This window comes from Cherax quadricarinatus, chromosome 14, assembly GCF_038502225.1.
Source record: "Cherax quadricarinatus isolate ZL_2023a chromosome 14, ASM3850222v1, whole genome shotgun sequence".
In the NCBI taxonomy this organism is placed as follows: domain Eukaryota; kingdom Metazoa; phylum Arthropoda; class Malacostraca; order Decapoda; family Parastacidae; genus Cherax; species Cherax quadricarinatus.
In genome coordinates, this window is record NC_091305.1 from 32,543,517 (window position 1) to 32,561,195 (window position 17,679).

Here is a 17,679-nt window from a genome sequence, read left to right on the forward strand (position 1 = left end):
GCCCTCTTATCAATTTTGTCCTTTCTGCTGGTGCTACCGTATAGTTTATAGATGGAGCCGCTACAGGTGGGAGTGGCCCAGGAACTGTCACCACCTGAACTGGAACCGTCAGTGCTGAGGCGTCTTTTCGTTTAAACATTACTCTTGCGAGAGGTTATTGGTGTTACCTGACTAAGACAGTAACTCTACTTGGGTGTCAAGAGCCGTGTTGGCATTTTCATTGCCGGAGTTTTGGAACTTGAAAATTACAATACCGTGGCTGGAACAATTAGCAACTAACCCACACATAAAGAGGAAACTTTTGATGACGTTCCGGTCCGTCCACGACCAAACTCAAGTCTCTCTCTATTTTCTACTTTTATTTTTTTTCGGTTGATTAAGTTCTTGTGTGGGAATTCTTGACCTCATCAGTCCTGTTAGAACTAAATCGTTTTTGGTCAATTTGAGTACGATAATTTTCAGCAAAAGAATGTAAAACTGTCATGCATGCACCTTCTCCAATCCCGGAGAATGTGACGAAACAGAGTAAGAAGTGTGTGGTAGCCGTTCGGTCTTGCTGCTTTCTTCTGGTGACTTTCGCGTTGTTAATACTCAAATCACAGGTTCATCTGTTAATGCACTGGCCTGTGAATTTTAGGACTCGCGTTCTGTGATTTCATCTGTATCCTGAGGCACCTTGATGCAATACGAGTGTTTCCCTGTCTTGCATGTGTCGGAGCAGGTGTGTTCATTACGCTAGACTGACCCAGGGAAGCCAGAGAAAGCCTCACCTAAGAATTATCATCCATGGAACCATCCCAGCTACACCCTCTCCCTCCCTCATCTATATATTTTCCTTCTTCCCCTCTATCTTCCTCTTTCTCTCCCTCCTCTCCAACCTCCATCTTCCTCCCTCTCCCGTTCCTCCATCTTCCCTCATCCTTCTTCACTTTCCCCTCCTTCCTTTGTCTCCATCTTCCTCATCCGTTCTTTTTCTCCATCTTCCTCATCCTTTCTTTTTCTCCATCTTCCTCATCAGTTCTTTTTCTCCATCTTCCTCATCCTTTCTTTTTCTCCATCTTCCTCATCCTTTCTTTTTCTCCATCTTCCCCATCCTTTCTTTTTCTCCATCTTCCTCATCCTTTCTTTTCCTCCCTCTTCCTCCTCCCTTTTTCTCCCTCTTCATCCTCCTCCTTTATCTTCCTACCCTTGTCTTCCTCCTCCTTGTCTTCCTCGTTCCTTGTCTAGTTTCTTTTGGACAGTCACTGCTTGATTCATGTACGACTTAAGTAACCATAATACTCATAGTTTCTTTAATAATTTTTTAAATCTTCTGATAATGTTAATTATAATTTCAGTGACTATTTTGGTATCTTCATTGTTGTATCATAATCCAGAAATGAACACCGGTGATGATGATGAATTTGTCACCGAAACGTTGATCAATAATGTATTTCCATGAATGTGGTTTAAAAAATTGATGGCTAGGCATTATCGTTTGATCTGAATTATGATACCGAATATATATATATATATATATATATATATATATATATATATATATATATATATATATATATATATATATATATTATACGCACGCACGCACGTACGTGTGCCTGTGTGTATATACAGGTAGATAGAATGAGTCAGTGTTCAGGTGGTAAAGCCTCACCATGAATCAATAGGTAGAGCTTGCTTGGCGCCTGGGTGATGGGGAGCTGCCAGAGCACGTGCGACGCCTGACGGAGGAGCACGCCAGACTCCAGACGGAGCACGCTCGAGCCAGGTCCCGCCTCGACGAGATGGAGAATATACGTCAGGAACTGCAGAAGGTGAAGGCTGCCCTGGAGGAGGAGCGCTTAGAGAAGGAGGAAGTTCAGGGAGAGCTGGACAGGACCTCTCAGAGAGTCAAGGATATGCTAGTCTCCATGGAGGGAGTCGAATACGGTAGGTGATGCATTCATCCTCTAATTTAAATACATTGGTGTTGAACACATTGATGTTGAACACTATACAGAACAATACTGTTGAACACATTAGTATTGAATACATTAATATTCGAGCACTTCTATTTTTGTAATACACACAAAATTATTTGTTTTCCCATTTTATTTATCTTATAGTCGTTTTTGAAAATCTGTCATGGATGTTAATATGAAGTTATGTATGTACATTGATGTACGTCTTGTATGGTGGTGATGACAGTAGAGGGTCATTCAGGTAAGCTGCTTCACTTATGACGAAGTGTTGTTATTTACACTTCTGGTCACACCCACATTATTATTATTATTATAATCAAAACTAAGCGCTAAACCACCAGGGTCATACAGCGCTGGTCACACCCACAGATCAGTATCACCATGTCTGGTGTTAACACGGGACAATACACAACTTTGTGACAGTGATAATGTTCTTACCATTTATATAATGCTTGTCGAGTAAGTTTATGCGAATCTAGTGCTGAACATATGAAACTTGAACCATCCTGACGCCAGCTTGAAGGCAGGCCAGGGCCAACACTACCTTCCTTATCTGATTTTTGAGGGGGGGGGGGAGAGGTGGGGCGTTTATTAAGTTCCCTATTTTCATATGTTGTAAAGGAAGGTTATTGAATTAGTAGTCATGTGAATGCATCGTGGAATATTAATTCCCAGTGGTGGTTAGGATAATACTAGTGGCATTGAGATTACTGTACATCATAACCCTTCAAGGTGGGTAGGTGTCCTAATACTGATGAATGACTTTTGCTCCAAGAAACTAATGCTACCATTCCTTGGATCATATCCGATTATCTCTCATTCTCCAATTGATTTAATGCTTTCCTAAGAAAGAAAAAAACATTATCGGTCCCTCAAAACTAAATGTTCAAGGCTAAGAACTATAGACCAATAGCTCTGACGTCCCACATCATAAAAATCTTTGAAAGAGTGCTAAGAAGCAGGATTGCAAATCACCTGGATTCCCAAAATCTGCACAATCCAGGGCAACATGGGTTCAGGGCAGGTCGCTCCTGCCTCTCACAACTACTGGATCACTATGACATGGCCTTGGATGCACTGGAAGAAAATCAGAATGCAGATGTAATATACACAGACTTTGCAAAAGCATTTGACAAATGCGATCATGGCGTAATAGCCCATAAAATACGTGCTAAAGGAATAACTGGGAAAGTGGGGAGATGGATCTTCAACTTCCTAACAAATCGAACACAGAGTAGTGGTCAACAGAGTTAAATCGGAGGCTGCCACAGTGAAGAGCTCTGTTCCACAAGGCACAGTACTCGCCCCTATCTTATTCCTTATCCTCATATCAGACATAAACAGAGATATACACCACAGCACCGTATCATCCTTTGCGGATGATACTAAGATCTGCATGAGGCTGTCATCTGCTGAGTTTTCCAGTGGGCAACGGTAAACAATATGATGTTCAATGAGGACAAATTCCAACTACTCCGTTATGGAAAACTGGAGGAGATAATAACTAGAACAGAGTATACTACTGACTCCGGCCATACAATAGAGCGGAAAAATAATGTAAGGGACCTGGGAGTAGTAATGTCTGAGGATCTCACTTTCAAGGATCACAACAGTGCCACGATCACACGTGCAAAGAAAATGATAGGATGGATAATGAGAACTTTCAAAACGAGAGATGCCAAGCCCATGATGATCCTTTTCAAATCACTTGTTCTCTCTAGGCTGGAATACTGCTGTACATTAACATCTCCATTCAAAGCAGGTGAAATCGCAGATCTAGAGAGTGTACAGAGATCCTTTACTGCACGTATAAGTTCTGTCAAGCACCTTAACTACTAGGAACGCTTGGAAGCACTTGACTTGTACTCGTTGGAACACAGGAGGGAGAGATATATCATAATCTACACTTGGAAAATCTTGGAAGGAATGGTCCCAAATCTGCACACAGAAATCACTCCCTACGAAAGTAAAAGACTGGGCAGGCGATGCAAAATGCCCCCAATAAAAAGTAGGGGCGCCATTGGGAAAACACCATAAGTGTCCGGGGCCCAAAACTGTTCAACAGCCTCCCATCAAGCATTAGGGGAATTGCCAATAAGCCCCTGGCTGCCTTCAAGAGAGAGCTGGACAGATACCTAAAGTCAGTGCCGGATCAGCCGGGCTGTGGCTCGTACGTCGGACTGCGTGCGGCCAGCAGTAACAGCCTAGTTGATCAGGCCCTGATCCATCGGGAGGCCTGGTCATGGACCGGGCCGCGGGGGCGTTGATCCCCGGAATAACCTCCAGGTAAGGCAGCTTGACTATCTTCATCCCTCCACTGCATCTGTTATGCCCATGTGTACTCACTAATGTACTCCACTGAAGAAGCTTGTCGTGTAAGCGAAACGTTTCCGAAATAAAGATAACTAACTGTTGCACCTCTTAGTAATCTACTTGTTGGTATTGTACATTATTATTATATTGGAAGCCATCTTGGGGTAATGTTCCAAAACATCTGGAAATACGCATCTTTTCTAAATATTGTTGAAATAAATTGATATTCAGATCTGACTGACGTTGATCATCAGTGTACTGATGAACCATGACTGACGTTGATCATCAGTGTACTGATGAACCATGACTGACGTTGATCATCAGTGTACTGATGAACCATGACTGACGTTGATCATCAGTGTACTGATGAACCATGACTGACGTTGATCATCAGTGTACTGATGAACCATGACTGACGTTGATCATCAGTGTACTGATGAACCATGACTGACGTTGATCATCAGAGTATTGGTGAACCATGACTGACGTTGATCATCAGTGTATTGGTGAACCATGACTGACGTTGATCATCAGAGTATTGGTGAAATATGACTGACGTTGATCATCAGAGTACTGGTGAAATAGGACTGACGTTTATCGTCAGAGTATTGGTGAAATATGACTGACGTTGATATGCTGAATATTGAAGACAGTAAAACAGCTTAAGTTAAATCAAGTTTATAAAATTGCTCACAGTATCCAGAATATCTTGCTGCCATTTTTGTCAAGGCTGAGAACCAAAGCAATCATAGTACTAGGGAGGGGGGGGGGGGCACAATTTTGTAGTACCTCAGTCAGCGGTCAGGTTTCAAACACCTTTTATTGTACAGCAATAAAGGAATGGAACAGACTGCCCGCACATGTCAGCCAGTCATAGCATCAACCAGTTCAAGAACAGAGCCAAAAGGTACCTACCTGGAGGGCATTCCGGGGATCAGCGCCCCCGCGGCCCGGTCTACGACCAGGCCTCCCGGTGGATCAGGGCCTGATCAACGAGGCTGTTACTGCTGGCCGCACGCAATCCAACGTACGAACCACGTTCCGGCTGATCCGGCACCGTCTTTAGGTATCTGTCCAGCTCCCTCTTGAAGACAACCAGGGGTTTTCCCATAATGCCCCTTATTGCTGGTGGGAGGCTGTTGAACAGTCTTGGGCCCCGGACACTTATTGCGTGTTCTCTTAGTGTACAAGTGACTTTTCACTGGGGTATGTTGCATCGCCTGCCAAGTCTTTTGCTTTCGTATGGAGTGATTGCTGTGTGCATATTAGGGACCAGTCCCTCCAGAATCTTCCAGGTGTAGATTATGATATATCTCTCTGGCCTGCTATCTAGTGAGTACAAGTCAAGTGCTTCCAGGCACTCCCAGTAGTTAAGGTGTTTGATGGAACTTACACGTGCAGTAAAGGTTCTCTGTACATTCTCTAGTTCTGCAATTTCACCTGCCTTGAATGGGGATGTTAATGTACAGCAGTATTCCAGCCTAGAGAGAATAAGTGATTTAAAAAGGATCACCATTGGCTTAGCATCTCTTGTCTTGAATGTTCTCATTATCCATCCTATCAGTTTCCTAGCAGATGTGATAGTGGCATTGTTGTGGTCCTTGAAGATGAGATCTTCGGACATTACCACACCCAGGTCCTTCACATTATTTTTCCGCTCTATTGTGTGATTAGAGTTTGTAGAATACTCAGTCCTAGTTATTATTTCCTCCAGTTTTCCATAACGGAGTAGCGACAGATTTAGATTTTGCCACCGAAGTGGCTAGTTTATTGTGCACCCCATATCCATCCTGTGGACGGTAGCGCGAGAGCATATGGATACACAAAAGGCCTAGGAACTAGGCCCCAAAGGGTTAACAGGAATACATATGGATTTATATCTACATATCTATAGTTCACTTATCTGTTACAAGCAAATTTAGGAAATTTGCTTAGTATATCTGGTATCTTATTTTCATTAATAAGATATCTTGACATGTCACATAGGTTATTATACTGTCTGTCTCTGTATTCCTCAATAAGTGGACAATTAAGCACATAGTGTTCAAGAGAGTGACCATATGCCTGATCACATAATTTACATTTAGTTTGATCATCATCTGTGTGTCTCCCAAACTGCCAGAAGTACTTGTAACCAAGCCTAAGCCTGGCCACTACAACATCAGTCAGTCTGTTCACATTGCAAGTTGCTCCATAAACATACTTATCTACGTTCATGTTATCATAGTGGGTTATAGATCTACTCAGGCTTCTAACTGCATTCCTATAACAATCATTTTCATTATTTACTTCTCTCCTAATATTATTCCTAATGCTAGACACAGTTATACCAAAGTTATATTCTACATTCTCCTTCTCGATACTCTTCTTGGCTAACATATCAACTTTATCATGAAGGAGTAATCCAATGTGTGATGGGATCCATAGCAATTGCACATTAATTCCTTTGTCCCTAATTTTTGAGTATCTATACCTGGCTTCCGCAATGAGCATGTTGTTGGAGTCATTATATGAGTCAAGAGCCTTCAGTGATGACATAGAATCAGTAATGATGATAGAGTCAAGCTCAGTGTCATAGGTTAGCTTTAGCGCCATTAGGATTGCAAACAATTCAGTTTGCAGTGTAGACGCCCAGTTGTTAATTCTTATGCCTAACTCAACAAATTTATTATCGTTCTTAACTAGGGAGGTGGCAACAAGAGCAGATGCAGCCCTGCCAGAAGACTCCTGTTTAGATCCATCAGTGTATATAACTTGTGATAACTTGTTACTACCAGCTAGGTGAGAAATTTCTTCTTGAGCAGTTGCTCTAACAAGAGATTTAAGGAAGGGATTACTAGCAATGAGCTTCTTGGGAGGGACTTGTAGGTATGTGATATTAAATGAACACATCTTCCATGGAGGTTTTGTGTGCGAGGGGCTTGGACTTCCAGCAGGCATGCGTGAGCGTGTTTGATAGGAGTGAATGGAGACAAATGGTTTTTAATACTTGACGTGCTGTTGGAGTGTGAGCAAAGTAACATTTATGAAGGGATTCAGGGAAACCGGCAGGCCGGACTTGAGTCCTGGAGATGGGAAGTACAGTGCCTGCACTCTGAAGGAGGGGTGTTAATGTTGCAGTTTAAAAACTGTAGTGTAAAGCACCCTTCTGGCAAGACAGTGATGGAGTGAATGATGGTGAAAGTTTTTCTTTTTCGGGCCACCCTGCCTTGGTGGGAATCGGCCGGTGTGATAATAAAAAAATAAATCTTCCATGGAGGGGTGAAATGCTCTTGTTGCCTACAGTGATACAGTTCATGTAGGTTATAAAACTTAATGCAATTGCACGTTTTCACAATCCATTTAGATCTTTAGACACTTGGTAAGATTCACTGTGACAGTGTCTGGTTCGTTTCTCAACATTCTAATACCGAGTACAGTGTTAATTTCAACAATCCTATCACTGATACTAGAAATACCAAGCTCCTTCCTCATGTTAAGAACTTTTGTAGATCTGGGACAGCCAAGAATAATCCTGAGAGCTTCATCTTGCATTAACTCCAAGGGTCGGAGAGAACTTTCTCTAGCTAATATCAACATGGGAGCAGCATAATCAATTAAGGACCTAACATAGGCTATGTACATCATTCTCACGATTCTCACATTTGCACCATAGTTGGGATTGTAGCCAGCAACAGCTTTGAGAGCATTTAGCCTAGCTTTACATTTCTTGTTTAGTTGTGGTATAGTGGATTTGTTAAAGGGTACATCTACACCAAGATATCTGTAAGTTTTAACGTAGCTAATGATTTCACCCTGCAAATAGATGGGTGGGGGATGTCGTTTGCTTGTTAATGTCTTAGTTTTAGAGGAAGATATTATGAGGCCTAGTCGATTACAAATTGCTTGAACTTCATTAAGAATGATATTCATCTTCTTATGCCCTGTTGTATGGATCATGATATCATCAGCATAGCTTATAGCTATATGTTTAGGTGAGGCAGGTAGAGCATTTAGGAGAGCATTAATCAGAATATTAAATAGCATGGGACTAAGAACTCCTCCCTGCGGTGTACCTAAAGACATTTCTTTAGAATCACTTCTGAAGCCTTGGTAAAGGACAGAGGATACTCTATTTGACAGGTATCCTATTATCCAGCAGAGTAAGCTACCACCAATATTCATTTTGGCTAATTCATGTAGTATAACGGTTCTGTTCGCAATATCAAATGCAGATTTTAGATCAAGAAAAGTGGTAAAACTAGTAGAGGTGTGTGCAGTGAGAAAGGTGGAAATACAGTTCTGCACACTTTTACCTTTCATGAACCCATAGAGGTAGGGGGAAAGTTGATCTCTGATTCTGTAGTACAGTCTGTTAAGCATCATTCTTTCAAAAGTTTTACAAAGACAACTAGTTAAGGAGATCGGCCTAAATGTATCAGGCTGTTGGGGCTTAGGGATAGGCACAATGAGACTATTGGTCCAGGAAGTAGGAAGAACGCCCTCAATGTAACTGAGATTATACAGTGCCAACAAAGGGTTATCAGGCACGTGCCTTAGAGTTCTGAGAATATCATAGGTTATACCATCCTCTCCAGGAGCAGTTGATCGACCTTTGGTTAATGCATTATCTAATTCATACTCGGTAAAGAGGCAATCACTCTCATCAATATTTTGGCTCATAAAATTAATCAGTTTCAACATTTCTTCAGAAGTACTCTCTAAATTTTTTCTAATATGAGATGGAAGGCTTTCATGCCTGGATGTTTTGGACCAGTCGTTTATGAGGTCATTTGCTTTTTCAAGAGGAAAGGGATGAGCAACATTGCCAGTCTTTTTCCTGGTTATTTTATTTATACCTTTCCAAGCCAAACTCAAAGGGGTGGACCTATTTAATCCACTAACAAACTGTTCCCATTCCTGTTGCCTAAGTTCTTCCTTTCTATTCCTTGCATTTGTTAGTGCAGCTTGGAACGTTCTGAGCAGGTCTGGGGTTCTACATTCACGGTATGCTTTACCAATCCTCCTAGCTGCATGTGTTAGATTGCGCAGCTGTGGATCATTATAGTATTTACATTGGTTTTTATTATTATTTATAGTGTAGGGTTTTTGTTTCCTATTCCTGCCCACTTGATCTGTGAGAGCACTCTCAATAGTGGTAATTAAATCATCATTAAGTTTTTGTGTGCCAATGGGCTCGTAATTCTTATACCATTCATCCAAGTGGTTAATTAAGTTGTCTCTGTGTTCTGGTTTGAGAATAAGTTTCCTCCTTCTGTATTTAGCTCCTTGATTGCTGGAGATGTGATCAAGATTGACAGTTGTTAGTCTTGGGAAGTGATCAGATAGAAGATCATCAACTATGACAGAGTCATGCATCGTATATGATGTATTAAATCCAAGACACAGATCTAGTATGCCACCATATATGTGAGTAGGCTCAGTAGTGCCCACAATTCGAACATTATCATGCTCATTTAGCAATCTCACTAGTTTAGTTCCATTGGTGTTTGTTATAGACCCACCAATATTCTTATGTCTGGCATTAAAATCTCCAAGAATGATGGTAGGTTCACTATTGATGCGATCTGGTAAAGCATCAGGTCGAAGCTGGTTCGCTGGGGCATAGAGATTAAAAATGTTTATGGAAAAATCGCCTGCATATACTTTGACACCATGATACTGCATGTTAACTCGACTCTGCAAGGAAAGGAGTGAATGTGGCAAGCTCTTTCTGACATACATCACACAACAGTTGGTTGACCTTAGGTTATAAGCTGCATATCCAGGCAAGTTTGGTGGAGGTGCTCCATCTTTCAATCTACATTCCTGCAAACAGATGACATCAATATTCTTGGTTGCACTAATATGATGTAAGTCAGGCAACCGCTTCCTGATGGAAGCAATGTTCCATGAAAAGATTTGTAATGTATCCATTGTAGTGAGTTATTACAATCTCTTGCTCATAAGATGGTAAAACTATTATGCTTTGACTACAGTGTGCAGATACTTAAGAGCAAATAGCATAGTTTGTACGTCTTTATCTTCAGGACCTTTATTTTTAAGCATTTTTCGGCATTTTGGCAGCCAGTGATAAGGCAATTTTTGAAGGCAAGAGTTATGGGCTTCTTTCTCACAAATTGCTGGAAGCTGAACGGAGATTCCTGCACTTTTGACATCATCACCATGCTCAAGATCATCATCCTGATTACATATATTTATTAAACTTGTCAGGATCTGTTCAAGATGCTCAATTTTTTTCTGGAAAGTTGTTATAATATGAGGAAGGTCAGGCGAATCCAATGCCTCTCCGGAGGATGGCACTTCTGGGTTAGTGCTTTCTTTAACACCTATCACCTTAACAGGTACCATGGTTACATTAGTGTTCTCTGTTTCATCATTCATTGCAGGTAGGTCCTGTGCATCTGACTCATCTCCAATTTCCAGGGAGGTTACCTGTGTGGTGTCCGTCTGACTGTTGTAGTTGTGTGTATTGGGAGAAATGACAAACTCATCCCCATATTCAGGTGTAGCCATAGGTATCTGTAGTGGCAGACCAGTAGTTCCATATGTGCTAGCAGGGATGGCTAGCTCCTCCACAGCTGGTGTGTGTGATGGCATTCTGGTATCACCAGAATCCTTTGCAGTGAGGTGGGGTTCTTGCACACTTTGCAGAGGTTCAGTCTCAGATCTGGCTGTGGTAGACTGGATGGCCCCATCCTCAGTTACCATTAAAGGACTGTTATCAGGTTTACATCGAAGGTTGTTTGGGTTCTGACTGCAGTCCTTGTGGGAAACTGTAACCCCAACTTCTTTACAGTTAATACACTTAAATTTTCGGCTGTCAGGGCCTACTGTGCATTCTCTAGTGGAATGTTTCCCAGCACACTTACCACACCAAGAATGTAGTATTCCACAGTCTACTGCAACATGGAGGATGATGATTTTTTAGTCATTTAGCAAACACACATGTAAATATAAATAACTCATTTTACCTTATTCCTAGTATATATCCTTTATAGTATAATAATAAGCTATTACATGTATATCCTTTATAGTATAATAAGGTATTAAAAGGACCCCGATGGAAGTAAGTCACTCTGACTTATTTTGGGTTATCCTAGGTTCTCTACACATATCCTGCTATGTATGATCTTTGTAACTGTATCTGTGTATACCTGAATAAACTTACTTAATCAGTGAACTGGTGAACCACCATGACTGACGTTGATCATCAGTGTACTAGTGAACCATGACTGACGTTGATCATCAGTGTACTAGTGAACCATGACTGACGTTGATCTTCAGTGTACTAGTGAACCATGACTGACGTTGATCATCAGTGTACTAGTGAACCATGACTGACGTTGATCAGTGAGTGTACTAGTGAACCATGACTGACGTTGATCTTCAGTGTACTAGTGAACCATGACTGACGTTGATCATCAGTGTACTAGTGAACCATGACTGACGTTGATCAGTGAGTGTACTAGTGAACCATGACTGACGTTGATCATCAGTGTACTAGTGAACCATGACTGACGTTGATCATCAGTGTACTAGTGAACCATGACTGACGTTGATCATCAGTGTACTAGTGAACCATGACTGACGTTGATCTTCAGTGTACTAGTGAACCATGACTGACGATCATCAGTGTACTAGTGAACCATGACTGACGTTGATCAGTGAGTGTACTAGTGAACCATGACTGACGTTGATCTTCAGTGTACTAGTGAACCATGACTGACGTTGATCATCAGTGTACTAGTGAACCATGACTGACGTTGATCTTCAGTGTACTAGTGAACCATGACTGACGTTGATCATCAGTGTACTAGTGAACCATGACTGACGTTGATCATCAGTGTACTAGTGAACCATGACTGACGTTGATCATCAGTGTACTAGTGAACCATGACTGACGTTGATCATCAGTGTACTAGTGAACCATGACTGACGTTGATCTTCAGTGTACTAGTGAACCATGACTGACGTTGATCATCAGTGTACTAGTGAACCATGACTGACGTTGATCATCAGTGTACTAGTGAACCATGACTGACGTTGATCATCAGTGTACTAGTGAACCATGACTGACGTTGATCTTCAGTGTACTAGTGAACCATGACTGACGTTGATCATCAGTGTACTAGTGAACCATGACTGATGTTGATCATCAGTGTACTAGTGAACCATGACTGACGTTGATCTTCAGTGTACTAGTGAACCATGACTGACGTTGATCATCAGTGTACTAGTGAACCATGACTGACGTTGATAATCACTGTACTAGTGAACCATGACTGACGTTGATCATCAGTGTACTAGTGAACCATGACTGACGTTGATCATCAGTGTACTGGTGAACCATGACTGACGTTGATCATCAGTGTACTGGTGAACCATGACTGACGTTGATCATCAGTGTACTGGTGAACCATGACTGACGTTGATCATCAGTGTACTGGTGAACCATGACTGACGTTGATCATCAGTGTACTGGTGAACCATGACTGACGTTGATCAGTGTACTAGTGAACCATGACTGACGTTGATCATCAGTGTACTGGTGAACCATGACTGACGTTGATCAGTGAGTGTACTAGTGAACCATGACTGACGTTGATCATCAATGTACTGGTGAACCATGACTGACGTTGATCATCAGTGTACTGGTGAACCATGACTGACGTTGATCAGTGAGTGTACTAGTGAACCATGACTGACGTTGATCAGTGAGTGTACTAGTGAACCATGACTGACGTTGATCATCAGTGTACTGGTGAACCATGACTGACGTTGATCAGTGAGTGTACCGGTGAACTATGACTGACGTTGATCATCAGTGTACTGGTGAACTATGACGTTGATCATCAGTGTACTGGTGAACCATGACTGACGTTGATCAGTGAGTGTACTGGTGAACTATGACGTTGATCATCAGTGTACTGGTGAACTATGACTGACGTTGATCATCAGTGTACCTGTGAACCATGACTGACGTTGATCAGTGAGTGTACTGGTGAACTATGACGTTGATCATCAGTGTACTGGTGAACCATGACTGACGTTGATCAGTGAGTGTACTGGTGAACTATGACTGACGTTGATCATCAGTGTACCTGTGAACCATGACTGACGTTGATCATCAGTGTACTGGTGAACTATGACTGACGTTGATCATCAGTGTACTGGTGAACCATGACACGTTGATCATCAGTGTACTGGTGAACCATGACTGACGTTGATCATCAGTGTACTGGTGAACCATGACTGACGTTGATCATCAGTGTACCTGTGAACCATGACTGACGTTGATCAGTGAGTGTACTGGTGAACTATGACGTTGATCATCAGTGTACTGGTGAACTATGACGTTGATCATCAGTGTACTGGTGAACCATGACTGACGTTGATCATCAGTGTACCTGTGAACCATGACTGACGTTGATCAGTGAGTGTACTGGTGAACCACGAGTGACGTTGATCATCAATGAGCCTACAAGTGAACCATGACTGACATTGACCATTAATGAGTGTACTGGTGAACCATGACTGACATTGATCATCAAAGACTGTGCAAGTGAACCGTGACTTGCATTGATAGTTAATGAGTGTACTAGTGAAACATTGTCGTAGGCGTTCTGCTGAGTCGCATGTAATTGGAATGATGTGTGTATCTGTTCTGCAACGGTGATTTACCCGAGATTTTGAGTAGCTGCCTGCGTCTCAGTGTATTTGAAGTACTCTAACCGTAACCAGTTTAACGGTTACTTCAGCTCGTACACTAGTATGCATCTGGAACACAAGTATTCCCTACTTACAGCTCAGACCACGCTATGGCCTGTTGATCTCAGAATGCAGACAGGTAACTAATACGATGGAGTGACAGACATGGTGCCATTAAGCAGTGATTTTATACAATGTAAAGTACATGTATGTTGTACAAGGACATATACTCTTCTTTCATATGAAAGCATAATGGATCATGGTTGATCATGGAAAAGCAAGGGAGATTGGTAAATTTTTGTTCAGGTGGTCTATGGGTTCTGAGGAAAATTACATGGAAAATAAAAAGGTATTTAACAGACAAGGCATAACCTGGTGCGTACAAGATACAGCTGTTATATCTCAGAATTAGGAGAGGGTGTGAAAAATCAATGTACAAAAAAATTGATCCACAGTTAAAAATAAACTTACACACAGCCAAGAAATATGACTTGGTCACGCAGAGCAACTCATAACATATAATCATCTATAACCAGATTGACACGAATGCACACAAGATTTCTTTTTACATTTACACAATATTTCTCAATAAAGATGACCCACAGTCGCTCACCAATTGCAGAATGGCACACAGTCAAAGATGACAAAGTACAGTGGTACCTTGACTTATGAATTTAATTTGTTCTGTGAAGGAGCTCATAACTCAGTTTGTTCTTATATCAAATCAATTTTCCTAATTGAAATTAAGTGAAATGCCATTAATCTGTTTCAGTGGAATTCCTTGCTCTTGGGAGCCAGGAGACAGTACTTCAGTATAATGCTAATATCAACTTTGTGGCTTATTTATGTATCACAACTGATCTAATATGACATAATAAACAATATAAATAGCATAGAAACATGATATATACTCTAGAAGGAATAAAATATGTCATGTGACGAGTGGTGGTGGCCACTCCCAAGGTAAAAATAATTATCGCTTTGACCATATCTTCCTATTCTTGCCCTTCTGAGGTCTTATTATGAGAGAAAACAGAGTGTGAGGCTAACTGCACTAGATCACTAGTTTCATAAGGAAAACGCTGAAACAAAAGTGATTTTCTCGTGTTTTTCTATGATTTCATGCTTTAATTCAATGGACACACTTTCTTAGGACCCCTGGTTAGAAAAAAGAAATTTGGCAAAATAACTGCACAAAAAGCACACAACGCTGGGATGCTGGGCGGATTTTGTGGCGTTCGCTGTGCCAACTAGTGGCAGCATATCCGAAGCTCGCTCGTAACTCAGATTTTGGTTCGCAGCTCAAAGCAAAAAAATCTACCGAGTGATGGCTCGTAACTTGGAAAACTTGTAAGTTGGGGCACTCTTAAGTCAAGTTATGTACCACTGTATAGCAAAACTACAGATGGTAAAGTAATGCCTGGAAATAACTACATGTATTACACAAGGCATTGAAATTTAATCCCCCTTCCTTTCCTAGGGCCTCCAAGAGAAATTTTACAAGGCAGGACAAGATTGCTTTAGGGTCCCTGGGGGCAGGCTGAGGCTTCTCTCAAAATTGAGAATTTGAAGGCCAATAAAACCATTGGTAAACTTTCATAAATGCTTTATTACTGCACAGCAGAATGACCAGATAACATATATACTTTACACGTATACATTATAGATTTTGAAAATTTTTGTTGACATAACTATACAAGTGCCGAAATTATTATCATTTAATAAGTTCTTTCAAAGTAAAATAAATTCTTCTAAGTTTAATATTTACTTAGACTACTTAGTGAAATGAACTTTTCTGGCTTTTCTGCAAAATTTCTATTACTAACACTATCAAAATAGTTTCTCTGACAATTAATTGAACAACCAGAATTCAGAAAAAAGTGAATTTTACATATTTTTTTCTAAATAAACTGAAAATAGTTTAAATTAAAAAAAAAAATCAGTTTAAAAAATCAAAGTATAATGTCTGTGGCTATGGGGCCCTTTCAGAGATTCACAACTTTTCCCCAGACCAATGTACTGGCTGACCCCCCTCCCCATCTCATAGGCAGTGCACCAACTCTGCTAGGGTAAGATTTACATATGCAGAGTGGTCATCAGATCTAGAGGGGTCGAAGTTGGTGGCATAGCTAACACTTGCTGCGACTGAGAGGAATCAAAATCAGTGGTATTGACTGAAACCTGAGGAGTCCTCATCAGTTATGTTCGTAAGGAGTAGCGACGTTCAGGATGTAAATTCTGCTGATGACTTTTGAAGTGTATCTTTTCCTTCTAAAAATTTCTTGAGCTATTAGAGTATGAGTCATTACATAGTCATCTTCATTATAACTAGAAATTGGCAATTTGGCCAATTTCATGCAAATTAAAAAAATATGCCAATTTCAAAATAGGGTCCAGAATGAAGAATGCAGACATTCCTGGCTCTAAAATAACATTTTCTTTGTTCATCAGTCATGTCTCCAGGCTCCTCTGATATTACTCTTACTTACTATTTTGAATTTTTATTCAAACAAAAAATAGAAGCTTTACTGTTACGCAGACTACTGCAATATTATAATAATTGTATAAATAATGTCAACCCATTCATGACTGCATATTAGAATGGCTAGTTGGACATTTATTAGACAATGACGCCATTTGTTTACTCTGGAACATCAGCAGAAATCAAACATTTCCCCTACTTTGAGCTCCATTTCAAGGTCCTTTTCATAGTAAAACCATTCCATCAAATGTGACTACGAAAACGAGAATATAACCATAAAAACTACATGAAAATACACCTCAAAGTCGGAGTTTTAATCCAGGAACACGGTTGGAGTTTTTTTTTTCTCGTTATGCACTGAGTGCTGCAGGATTTTTTTTATACCACGCACACTGACCACACAGACCCATTCTCTCGCATGTGGGCCTACCAGCTTTCTCCCACTTGATTTGAAGCCGCTAGAATTTTTGAGTATATATACGTCAAACACATTGGCTCGTAAGATGTATATATACGACCAAAACAGTCAGAGTTAATGGGATGACAATACTGCCTGTTACCAGTAGTCATGTCCAGCATTGATGAAAAGTTTTCTATTACCATGAATTAAGCAACAGCTCTGGCTTGGGAACCAGAAAGAAGCTCAAATTCAGGCTTGAGATCTTGTGGCAAAGAAACCCAGTTAGAGGCTTTGGAACCTGTGGAAAAGTGGCCCAACACCCATGGCTGTTATTGCATGGATATCAGGCGTGGCCCCTAGGTGATGGGGTTACCAGTTTTTTAAGAATTGGTAGTGGCACAGCCAACATGGACCAATGCAATATTAATGTTTTGTCAAGAATCAGTAATGTCAAAATGTGCCACCGCAGTTGTCATGAAACTTTTTTTTAAGCTTAATTTGGAAAATAAATCAATCCCTATCAGTCCAGATAATTTCTGAAATTGCCACCAAAAATTGTATAACAAGATAACAGTTTCTGTTGTTATAGAGCAACAGCAGCTAGAACCTCGTGTTTAGGTATCCTCATACAATTTTTGGTGGCAGTTTCAGAAATTATCTGAACTGATAGGGGCTGATTTTCATCATAACATTGTACAAGCCAAAAATCACCTTATTTTAAGGCCTGTTTTCTCTTTAATGGCAAAATGATTATCCAGAAAATACATATCTTGTAGTTTAGAATTTGCTCTTTCTAATGAAGTTACCATTAG

At 40.8% G+C, this 17,679-nt stretch overlaps 1 protein-coding gene across 1 annotated transcript in view; it reads left to right on the top strand.

Annotated features, from left to right (window-relative positions):
- corn (cornetto) overlaps positions 1-17,679 on the top strand; it is a 545,732-nt gene that overhangs the window by 263,424 nt on the left and 264,629 nt on the right. Inside the window, exon 5 of the mRNA XM_070084950.1 lies at positions 1,668-1,929. Within this exon, the coding sequence (XP_069941051.1) occupies positions 1,668-1,929 (262 nt within the window). The remainder of the gene's footprint in view (positions 1-1,667; positions 1,930-17,679) is intronic.